We start from the raw sequence: 11,822 nt of genomic DNA, 5'->3' as shown, positions 1-11,822 counted from the left end.
GAAACTATGTCCCTGGCCTTGTCTGCGCAGGGCCACCGTTTCAGGAAGGCCACTGAGAGGGGGCAACCGGTGACACAGGGACAAGCCCAGCCACCGGGGCCTTCTGAGTATCTCCCCACTGACAGCATCGAAGTGTGTGTGGGAGGGTTTCGTAAACTTCAAAGCACTAGAAAAATGTTCGTTTGGTGCTCCTGGCGCCGGCAGGACTTTGCAGCAACCGCCTTGCGATGATTCTTCCCAGAGAGAGGCGACCCGAAGCCCCCCACAGCACACGCGGCCACCACACGTGGACTTTTGCATCTGGTGCACAGATGGCGCACATTACGGTGTCACAAATACCGTAATGTATCTAGAAATGTATCTTCCTCGTGACTTTCCTAATAACAGTTCCCTTTCTCCGCTGACTTGGGTATAAGAACGCAGAACAAAATGCATCGGCTGCTGACGTCACTCGAGAGGCTTCTGGTCAGCAGCAGGCTGTTAGCAGCTACCTTTCGGGGAGCTGAAGTTTATGCACCGATTTTCAGGCACACGGGGTCTGAAAATCGAAGCCCTGCGTTGTTCAGGGGTCCACTGTAATTGCTGCTAGGTCAAGGTCACCCCGGACCGCGGATCTGTGACCGCCTGTCAGGCACTCACCGCCTTCCGCGCCCGCTTCCTGCTGGATGTCACCTACCGATTAGAGGATGACGCCTCTAATCGGGGAAAGGGGAAGGGGGACCTCGGGTTTCAGTGGAAGGTGTGTGCTCCTGTGTCGTTCGATCTTTACACCAACTCCGCGAAGCAGGATTTCTTGCCCTATTGTGGATGCACGTGAGACGAGACACACGGAGAAGCAAAGCGACCCGGCTAAGTTCCCAGTGACCTTGTTGGGGGCTGGGGGGTCACCGAGATCATGAGGCTTCTCACCGGCCGCAGAGTCCCACAGCCCAACCCCCTCTCCCAAACTGCCCCACTTCTTTTAAAGACTGGACAGGGAAGATTTGTGTGACTTATTAACGCTGAAAAGACAGATCAGCTATAATCATGCAAAAATAAAGTTCCATGTGCTTTACAGATTGGAAAGCCCATGCGCGGTCTTTATCTTCCCTAGACGTGCTGAGCTGACGTCCCCGTATGGAGATTGGCTACTTGGCCTCAGGGGAAACAAAAAATTGAAAGAGAACTGGAGAGAAACGCTTTCCAGCCACCGGAGAAGGACATCTGAAGGGCGGAGACCTGGGGGCACCTCAGTTCTGTGCCGGAATCGGGCACAGGCAGAACCCCACCCCGAATCCCGTGCCGGCCACCCGGGGGCTGAACGGCTCATCACGGCAGAGGCTCGCCCAGAGCTGAGCGTCTGCCCAGGGTCCACGTAAGCGTGTGCCACACTCACTAACTCCTCTGGCCGCCTGTGCCGAGGAAGGTGTTAATACTGATGCGGGTGTTGATACTGCTTTGCTAGTGCTAGCACCCCCGTGTTACAGAGCAGGAAACGGAGGCACACAGGAACCAGTAACTCGCCAAGCCACCGGACCCAAAGAGTTTGTCTCCGGCGCCTGTCGTGCAGCTTCACCAGCAGACGAGTCACCCTGAACTTTAGGGTCCTATCTGCCATTGGGACCACAGCGCTGGCCTCGCTGCATTGCGAGAGGAGCCACGTCTGGAAATGCCCATCACAGGGCCGGGCTCACAGACGGGGCGCGCATTAGAACATCGCTACCCATCTTTGCTTAATTCTGTCTTTTGAGAAAGAGCTTTTCAAGTTCCCCCTTCCCCATGCAGGGAAGAAAAGCATGTCCTGGCACGTCCCCTCTTTGTCCTCCCCTCCCCCCTTCCCTCAGTGCGTCCACAAAGCCTTTCTCCGCATCTGCCAACCCACCTGGTGGCCTGCTTCTCTGCGCTCTGCAGGCTCTGCGTCCGAACTTACCATGGCACGTCTCACATTGCAAAGCAGTCACTTCTACTTTATTAGATTGGAAGCCTCTTCAGGCAGCTGTTCCCAACCTTTGTGGCACCAGGGACCGATGCTCCCGTGAGAATCTAACGCCTGATGGGCTGAGGCGGAGCTGAGGCGCTGGGGAGCGGCTGCGAACACAGAAGCAGCTTCGCTCGGTCCCCCACTGCTCACCTCCTGCTGTGCGGCCCGGTTTCCGACAGGCCACGGACCGGTACCGAACTGCGACCTGGGGGTAGGAGACCCCTGTCTTAAGGCTTTCTTAGGCTTTCTTGGGATGTCCACCCCGTCTCTCAAATACCACCTGCAATGGTAGGCTCTCAATGAACACATGCTCGTTGAACAAATGATTTCGGACCCGCCCCCCCAAAGGTTTATGCCTCCAGAAATAGGGCTCTGATCCTGTTCCCGCACGGCGGACTCAGACGGCGGGTGGCGGCCGGCCCTACTCCTCCCGATTCTGGTCTGTTCAAGTCAGATCAACACCTGCTGCTCCTTTACTCACCCAAAACATCTCTGAGAACTTTCTCCAAATCACTATATCTGACTCAGTCTGCTTTTCGATCTCTTCTAACCAAAAGATATCGATAAAAAGTCGCAGTTTTGATAATCCAAGCATGTTCTTACAAACGCCAGAGGGAACACGTGGAAGAATGATCGTGAGGGGAGGGTTCGGGGTGTCAGCTGCAGCTCATCCTCGATTCGAAGCCTGTGGCACAGATGTGAATGATTGCCAGCTCTGTTGTCTTTCTGTGGGTTTCAAAGCCAAGACCACCTGGGCTCCAGAGAGGAAGTGAAGGGTCTCCTTCGAGGCGCCCAGGCGTCTCCCCCACAGACACTGCCAGCTGGACAGTCCTGGTGCCACCTGAGCTCCCCGCTGCCCCTGTGTCCTGGAGGGTAGTCTGTGCTTAGAGAGGGCCAAACCCAAGGGATGAGCTCCAAGAGGAAGGGTCAAGGATCTTGCCCCAAGCCAGCAACAGTTAGTTTTCAAAAACATTAAAAGCTGGGTGAAAACCAGGGAAAAGAAACCTAAGAAAGAGGCAAATTTCCTTCTTGCAAAACTTTCCTCCGCGTCCTGCGTCTTTCTCTTCCTGGTCGTGTTTCTTTTCAGACAAAACCACCTGAGCTCTGCATCGGTATACCACTGTCGAAAGATAACAGGATTTTCGTGCAAAAAACACTTCCTGTTATTTAAAGATATACTTGCTGGTTCCCAACTACTGGAGGGGGAAAAAAAGATGCTCATTTTGTTGCTGTTTAACAGATTTCTTTTTTTGACTGAGGAAGGTACAATCATAATACTTAAACACGTCGTGTCCTTGAATGTCATCTAATTCCATCGACAGCACTGTAAAGTAGGTACGTTCTGCAGGTGACCACCTGGAGCTCGGAGGGGTTAGGTGACGCGCCAGGACTCACAGAGCTGGTAAGAAACAAAACTATTAACCGTATCCTATCGTATCATCCCGATCATGGCTTTACTCTATAGAACTCACTCTCCTTAAAAATCCCTTCTGGTCTCTGCCAGGACAAAATGTGCCAGTAGCTTATTTAAGGAAGCTCTGGGTAAGTGGCTTTTGATTGATTCTGTGTGCTCTTTATTCTTTTGATGGCACCTTCTCGAAGAAAAATGGGTAATTTAGCAATTATTGTGTGAATAAACCAAGCACTTATTAAACGCTTTAATGTCATGGAAACAGCAACACACATATATTGTATATAATATATACATAGTCCTGCAGAAACAAAATGCCTTTAGACCTGTAAGTTTTATTAAGTATCACGTAGCTTTCAATCTGCCCCGGTATGTTTTCTGCTCCAGTGCGCTAGTATTGTTGTCTTTATTGTTGATATAAGTGTCCTCTCTGGTCCCGCTGGGTCTACCCACAGATCTCGGGTTGTGACCCCAGTTCCTTCTGCTCCACCTGTTTGGGGGCGGGGGTGCTTCTCAGCAGGACACTGGTACTTAGCAGAGTCAATCATCAATAACAGCTACTATGCATGAAGCCCCCCCCTCTGCTAGGCACAAGCACAGTTTCCATGTGACCTACGTAAGGCACCAAATGAGTACACGAGGCAGCCAAGTCATTACCGCCTGTGTATAGATGTGGAAACGGGCTCAGAGAGGTTAAGGCACTGGCTTGAGGTCACGCAGCCAGAGCTTTTTGGGCTCTTGATCTCAGGAGGGTTGGCCCTGGGCCGAGGGCCACGTCTGAGTCCTGATTCCCACTCCTGGGGCCTACGACACGTTTAAAGGGACACTGAGGGCGAAGGGTGCTGTGCGCGCCCTAGCAGCAGCGGAGTCCCCCAGACCCCGATGTAACGCCGTTGGCCCCCGGGGGCCTTGCGGCGTGGGATTACTGCGCCATTTAATGCTTCAGGTGAACTAGCATTAACTTTTTCTATGCAGATAAGGAAGATGAGGCTCAGGGGGCTTCAATAACTTGCCCAGGGCGGTCAGGCAAGGGGAGGGCTGCGAGCGAAAGCGCTGACCCCACGGCGAGTCCTGACTCCGGGCTCTGGGCAGGGAGCTCTTGGCTCTGGCTCGGCCCCGCAAGATTTTCCAGGACAACTGAGCAGGAGGCGTCTCACAGGTGTTCCGGAAACCACCTGGCCAGACGCTGTCCTGTCGTGGTTCATGGAGGGCGTGAGACACTTCTAGGTGGCACCAAGCAAAGCCGGTCAGCGGGGGGCCTGGGCCTTACAGCCAGCGGCCTCCTCAGCCCGCACGACCCTCCCTGGCGGCTTCGGTGCCCGCCACACTCGCCTGCCCCGAGGGCGTTTTCTGCATGGTCTCTTTGCTGGGTCTTCTGCCACCTGGGAGGTCTGCGCCTCCTGCCCCCTCGGAGCCCACATCGCCCCTCCTCGGTCTCCCCTGGAAGTCACTCCGCCTTCCTGGAGCTTCCCAGAGGACGAAGCGTCTCCTCCCCAACGGGCGCCGCGCTTTCACCCGAGGCCTCGCCGACGCGCCTGCAGGTCCGGAAGGACATCCGCGTGGGTCCCGCCCTCGGCCCGAGGGGCCTCGGGACAAACTGGTGGCATTCGGGATTCTCCGTCTTCTGCTCAGATCGAACAGTGTCGCCGGCGCCCGCTCGGGCGGGGCCTGGCGAGGCGGCCCGGGCTCCGGGCGCAGCGGGGAGAGGTGCGCTGTCGCCGCCTCGCCCCTGCTCCTGCGGGTCGCCGCGCCTCGCGCGCTCCGGGCTGCGGGAGGGGCGTCTGGGTGCACAGAGCCGCGCGGCGCTGCTGCGGGATCGCCTTCGTGGTCACCCCCTCCGCCACCGCCCGTTCACACTTGCGTGCGCACACGGGCCAAGATGGAAGGCACGATCCTAACTTCTGCGGCGAGCAGGTGGGAGGGAAGAGAACCGAGAGGTATTCCATTGGCTGTCTGGGAAAGTGAACCGCACCTTCCCCTCACTTGCGGAGGATCCACTTTGCCCACCCCCTCGGGTGGGCACTCGCAGCGTGGGGTCGCAGCCAGAAATTGGGAGCCCAGTGGTCCCGGTTCCAAGGGAGCGGAGCTGGGCGGGCAGAGGACTCCCCCGGCCACTGGGGAAAGCGCTTCGCGGTGTCCCGCGTCGCGCGAGTCCCCCCGGGGCGGGGCGAGCATGCGGGGTCCCGGACGAGCGGCCCCCGGCGCGGGGTGGCGCGGCCCAGCGGCGCGCGTGCCCTCCTCCCGCGGCTCCGCACGCGTCGCCGGCGCCGGGTCCCCAAGGGTTAAGCGCAGGCACCGCTGCGCCGCGGGAGATCCCACCGCCGAGTCCCGGGCGCTGAGCGCCGGCCACCGCCTGCCGCGCGGAGCCGCGGGCGACGCGGCGGGAACGAGGGAGCGCGGCGGCGCAGGGGGCGGGGGCGGCGGCGGCGCGCGGAGCCGGCCGGGCGCAGGACAGCGGGCTGCAGCCCGCGGCGACGCGAGCAGGTACGGCGGGCGCCCCCCGCGCCGCCCCGCGCCGCCCCGCGCCGCGGCGAAGTTTGCGCGCGCGGCCCCGGAGTTGCGGTCGGGACGGGGCAGCGCGAGCGGGCGACCCCGCGACGGGGCGGGGACCGTGCGCCCGGCTCAGCTCCGCTCCCGCTCCGCGCCCCGAAGCGGCGAGCCCGCAGGGCCGGGGCGTGCACGCGGGGCGGGGCGGGGCGGCTGCGGGCGGGTGGAGCCGGGCCCCGCAGTGTGCGCGGCCCCAAAGTTAGCGGAGCGCGGGGCGGCGCGTGGCCGCAGGTGGCCGAGCGCTGGCGCGCGGGGCCCAGGTGCGCGGCCCGTGGGCGGCGCTGTGCGCGCGGGGCGGCCTCAGGCCCGCAGCCAAGCCGGGTGGCGGCCGGCGGGGGCTGGGGAGCGTGGCGCAGAAATGGGGAACAGTGCGCTGAGCAAGTTCAGGAAGTCGTTGTGAAAGCGAGCGGGGAAGGGCGCGGGCCGAGGTGGCCGGGCGCTCTAACAAGTGCCTGCGCGGCCCGCGCCGGGCGGCGACGGTGGCGACAGTGCCTGGGGCCCCGCGGAGCGCAGCCCAGTGGGCTGGACGCTCGGCCGCGGCGAGGTGGCCGCCCGGGCGAGCCCCGCAGGGCGCGCGGAGCCCCCGGCCCGGCCCCGAGGCTGCGCTCCCGGCCCGAGGAGCGGTCTTGACCCCCAAAGTGCGGCGCGCAAATCCACGTGAGTGTTTTCAATTGAATTTCAAAAGGCAAACTTGGGGGAGCCGGCGGAGTGAAAAATAAAAAAGAAAATAAAAAAAAAAAGAAAAAGAGAAACGAGGAAGGAAAGAGGAGACATGGCAGCAACCGCTGGTTTCGGTCTGATCCGCCTCTCCTTCCGGCGACAAGGAGCGCGCTGACTTTGGCGGAGCCTCCGCCACTCGGTGCTGTGAGTGCAGGTGCCGAGGGGCGCCTGGGAGCCGGCCTCTGTCACCATGAGGACTTGCTAGCTCCAGTCGCATCTAAATTGATACATACTTACACGGTGAGACCAGGAGGTCAGCCTTTATGGAGAAAGTCGTTCGTACAGAGCTTTCTGACAGTTTAGCTGAGAGCTTTTGCTTGCACTGTAAAACAATCAGACCGAGTTTGAACTTGCTTTCTACAAAGCAGAATCATCCCGGGATGAAAAGTTAGTGCTCTTGCTGGCTGCCGGCATGGCTCCCAGGTGGGAACCCCTCGGTAATAAAGCATCAGATTACTTGCGACTAGATTTGAAATGCTTTCAAAACATATCAGGGGGCCTTGGTGTTTCTTAAGGAATCTGGAAGGTGTGATTGTTTTTGTTTTCTAATTTGGAGGCACAGAGTACAGCATCTAGAGAGTGAAAAATGTCAGGATCCCATAAGGTCTGCCCAGGCACAGTTTTCGGGTGCTGTCCCCATGCTTTCTCTCCGGCTGCAGCCACCAGAGCAAATTCAGGCGTTCAGGCACTACGCTGGCCCAGGCTGCATACTGGTGACTCCCCACCTTGCCCTCGACCGTGTATTTCAGTTTTGAGGTACCTTGTTTTAAACTTGGAGAGACAGACTGATGTTGAAGAAAAATCTCCTTACTGGTAAACTTCTGTAAACAATGTATATGAAAATTGAAAATATTTAATATGCATGTTATTTAAACATTGATCGAAATTTAAATGATTTTAAGGATTAGTTCACTTTGGTTATCAGTTGAGAGGAGAGAGAACCCTGCAGGAAATGGTTAGAGCCTCTTGAATTTGTTTCTTTGTTTCAAGATGTTCCACAGATGAGGTTAATTGGTCTAATCTTTTACATGGGATTTTGAAAGTAACAATTTAAGTATCATTTGTATTAAATGTGTCAGAATTGTTTCAGTGACAAATCAGATTATTTGGTGTGTGGTTTGAAATTTAAACAATGACAAATATTTCAGACAGGAAGATTACCTGCTTACATCATAGAATATGCAGGACATGTTAAAAAATAACTATACCCAGATAGAAATAATGATGTCACATTTTAAAGTCCTCTGCAGTTCTGGTTTGATATAATGTATCTGATTTCAAAATTTCCCCAAAATGTACATGTTTATCTCTTTTTTACATGCAAAAAAAAATTCCTTTTCCAATCTAAAAGTCCACCAGAGCTGATGCCTAAAGCATTTTATTGAGCTAAATGGTTATGTTTTCTTCCCCTTTTGTTTCATGGTGGTGGCGAGAGGCAGGAGTTTTACAGACTCCACCATGGTGGTTTGTGTCATCCATCGGTGTTTTAATTAAAGTGCTACATTTTGCAAAACTGCACGCCCTCCAGAATTCAGGAGCATGGCAGCGCAGTAGCCTCTCGTCCCAATTTCACGGGATGAGCCCACAGGGTCCGTAAATAAAAGTGTGCGTGTGTCACGTTGACCTCTTGAGAAGTTCATCTCCGGAGAGAAAGTAAAACGGTGGCGGTACCCGAAGCCATTTCCCTGTCGAGCAGCTAAGAGCACAGCAGACCCGAGGGGCAGACCCGAAGGCCGGCCAGCGGGCCTGGGGGCCAGTGTCTTCCTCTCTTGATTAGAGGCTAGGGGATGGGGATGGTGGTTTTCTGGTTTGGGAATTTTCCCCCCTTGACGTGGATTTGTGCATTTCACATTTGGTTAATGTAGTAGCATATTGTCAATATAAATGACAAACTTCTGAAATCTGAGAGAACACTGTGTGTGTGTGTGTGTGTGTGTGCGTGTGTGTGTGTGTGTACACTGCCTACTACACGCCATGCTGTGAAACCCTACCCACGCGTACACGTATGCGTAATTCAAGATTATGTGTGTGTTAATGGATACAGGAAACAGTTTCTATGAGTGTATGCACACGCACATGCACACATGGTGTGTATACGGCGTGGAGACAGAAGCCCGGGGGCAGGGTGGGAAAGAGTTTTAACACCTAACAGACCCGACCTGAGGAATAAAACCCCTTCCGTTTGTTTTTCTGTTCGTTTTTTTACATTCTACTGAAACAGGATGGATTATTTTGTAGTGTGAGTTTAGGCATAAATGATTGAGCATCTTCGATGTCTGCCTAATGCCTGTACATGTAGTTAACGCAGTATTTGTCCAGGATAGCACCATTTAGTGGCGTTTTGGGATTTTTTTTTTTCTCTTCTAGTCTTTATAATTATGAAATAATCTCACTGTGAAATAGTGTTGACTTTTGGTTCCTTATTCCAAGGGAGACTCATGTTACTGGGTTCAGCTCACAGAGAGCAGACCCTCCATAATCCTTGCCATTTCTAAGACTGAAAGAAAGCTCTTTGGGGCACTGTGACTCTGGCTTCTGGCGTGAGACCCTGTACCTCCTGCCGTGGCCATTAACACCGGCCCCCGTCTGGTGTCCCCACGTCTGTGTGTGCTGAGCCCTCGGGCGTGTGTGTGATGTCGCTGCGTTTCTGCAAACATGAGATGTAAAAGTGACAAGTGAGCCGTCCTCTGAGGCTTGCGAGGGGGAGTGCTGTCGATACGGGTTACGCCTTGAGACAGAGCGCTGTATTTTGCTCAGAGCAGGCACATGTGCTCGTGGGATCCAGGTCTGAGGAAGGCCGACTTGCAGGGGACCAGCCTCATACGCACGTTTAAAATTCAGAGGCGGAGGGGGCGGGGGGTGGGTTTCCCGGGGCCTCTGCTAAGCTCAGAGCAGACGGCTTCCACCGTGGCATCGGCGAGCCGCTCACATGCGCTTCTCCGTGTAGACCCGTGGGGTCCACGTTGCTCTTTGCGGCTTAGCGAGTGACTTCGCACTGAGGTTATCATCTGTGACATACGTCCATGTCCTTCAACTGTCCATGCTGCTTTAATAGCTTGTGTTCGACGTGGTTTTTTTTAACGTTTGCTGGTATTCGGGCGTTATGAAAATATCAAGAGCGAAGCGAAACAGCCAACAGAAGCAGCTGCGCAGGCCGCGTCTGAGTGGAGAGGTGGCAGGGCCCACCCCGCGGGGTGTGGCACCGGCGGTCCCCTCGGAGACGGGCCAGAAGGAGACCGGCTGAGGCCTACCCGGCCCGGTGCCTTTTCTTTTCTTCGCATACCTTTCTGTGACGAGTGGGCGGGTGTCCCAGGCGCCCGCAGGGACCCTTTGAGTGGCAAACTGATAAAAACGGTGTAGGGCCAGAGTCCCGGGCCCGGGGCCACCTGCGTCCCCGCCACAGGCCTGGCCCCATTTCCCTTACCCATGTCTCCCTTTGCCTTTGGGGAACTCGCAATTCCTGTTGACTGAGAGGCTTCCCTGTTCCACCACAGGCCGGGCCAGTGAGACAGGCGTAATCTCCGAGCCCAGTTGGGCCAGGACAGGAAGCGGCCCCCTCCCTGCCGCGTTTTCCTGAGAGACGGTCTCTTCCCTCCTTTTTTGCATATTTGGCAAATGGTCCCACCTTTCTCTCCGCCCCAGTGGAGTGCGAAGGTGGCAGTGGGGGAGAGGCCGCCGCCAGGGCAGAAGGGGCCTCCCAGGTGGCGGGTGCAGGGGACTCGTGCGGCCCAGGTCGGAAGGGCCCCGTCCTCAGAGCCGGGATCGGTGTGGGAAAGGCGCCCCCCTCGGCCTCCGGCGGGCCCACTGGTGAGTGCCCGGGTTCAGGGCTGCGTGGACGGGCGGCGGGCGCCGGGGCTGTGGCTCCCGGGCCGTCGGGGGGTGGAGAGCATCCTTGGGCCCCGCTTGCGTGCTGGGCCTTGTGGGGTCCCACACCCCACCTCTGGGAGCTCCCGGCTCGGGGCCGCGGCCCAGCGAGCGTCTCCGAGCGGGTCCCAGTTCCCGGGGCGGCCTCTTCCTGGTGTCCCACGCAGGGGTGCCATGATTGCTTTTTCGTCGGCAATCAGCTCTCTGCTGCAGGAAATCCGACTCCCTTCCTGCCATTTTCGCGCCCAAAGCTGCCTGTGATGGACAGTGAGGGCCGGACTTGTGGGGGTGACGCGAGCAGGTGGAGAAGGGGGAGCCGGCCTCGTGCCTGCCCCCTTCCCTCCCTCCCTACCCCGCTCTTCTCTGCACATATGGGGCTTCACAGAGATGATGGAACCAACCAAGAACTGCATGACTCGCTTTTAAAGGTCCTCGTACATACCGAGATGGATGTCCATGCTTCATCTCTGAGCTCACGGCCTAAACGCCACAGTGAAGCATCTTCTGCTAGTTTGAAACCGTTTTATAATGAACAGTCTGGGGTGGACTAGAGTCCGGGCTTAAACCCAGGAGCCCCACGACGGGTATAGATTTATTTGGAAATTTTTTGTGGCTAAATCAGATGTTTACCGGCAAACATGAAGCAGGTGAAATGGCAGAGAAGATCCCGCCCTAGAGTGAATAGGAAAATGTTGTAGAGTCTTGAGGAGAAATGAAAATGAGTCGTCGGCCTTTCGCCAGCTCGCGGGTCACCCCAAAATGCGCTTTTACTGGGATCCAGAGCCGGCCAGCGACCCCTGGCGCAAGCCCTACTTTTAGCCTGAAAAGACGACCTTTCCCTCCTGCCCCACACCGGGTTTTGTGTCCGGCAGAAAATTAAAGTGATATCCAAAGAGATCCGCAGTGAAAACATATCGATAGATCGGGCATTTTACTTCATTCAATTAAAATCACACTGCTGATCTCGGGTAGTTAGAGATAAGGAATTAATGACCATGTAGAAATGACTTGGAAATTTTTAGTGCTTTTCTATGTATACTGCCCGCTTCTGCCTGGGGCTGCATACGTCTCCCTGAATAGAAGTTTTCCGTTTAATTCAGAGCAGACAAGGCTTTTGTAAAAGTAAAGTAATTTGTTTAAGGAAAAATTAAAGTAAAACATTGAAAATTACTTGAACGTATTTAAGGGCGGCAGGAAAAGCTGGCTGTCTGGGACGAGAGCGTTTGCTGCCAGGATGTACGCAAAGACAGGCCGATATCTGCTGCCTGCAAATGAGGAAATCGTGAGCTTCTGTGAGGGTTCGCTGAGGCCACCCCTCGG

The 11,822-nt window shown here is 56.0% G+C and overlaps 1 protein-coding gene across 11 annotated transcripts in view; it reads left to right on the top strand.

Annotated features, from left to right (window-relative positions):
• Positions 1-3,277: 3,277 nt before the first annotated feature.
• The window catches only part of IKZF1 (IKAROS family zinc finger 1), an 84,200-nt gene continuing 75,655 nt past the window's right edge, over positions 3,278-11,822 (top strand). For 2 of the 11 annotated variants that reach the window (XM_039862844.1, XM_039862834.1), the window contains exon 1: positions 5,224-5,308. In XM_039862844.1, the coding sequence (XP_039718778.1) occupies positions 5,251-5,308 (58 nt within the window). In that variant the 5' untranslated portion in view covers positions 5,224-5,250. Of the gene's footprint in view, positions 3,363-5,056; positions 5,079-5,196; positions 5,309-5,803; positions 5,856-6,420; positions 6,576-9,511; positions 10,446-11,822 lie in introns of those variants that run through there. The other 9 variants (XM_039862841.1, XM_039862842.1, XM_039862839.1 and 6 more) reach the window with 9 other exon arrangements.

Source organism: Pteropus medius, unplaced genomic scaffold (assembly GCF_902729225.1).
Source record: "Pteropus medius unplaced genomic scaffold, Ma_sr-lr_union100, whole genome shotgun sequence".
Classification (NCBI taxonomy): domain Eukaryota; kingdom Metazoa; phylum Chordata; class Mammalia; order Chiroptera; family Pteropodidae; genus Pteropus; species Pteropus medius.
This window is presented reverse-complemented; position numbering and strand designations above follow the sequence as displayed.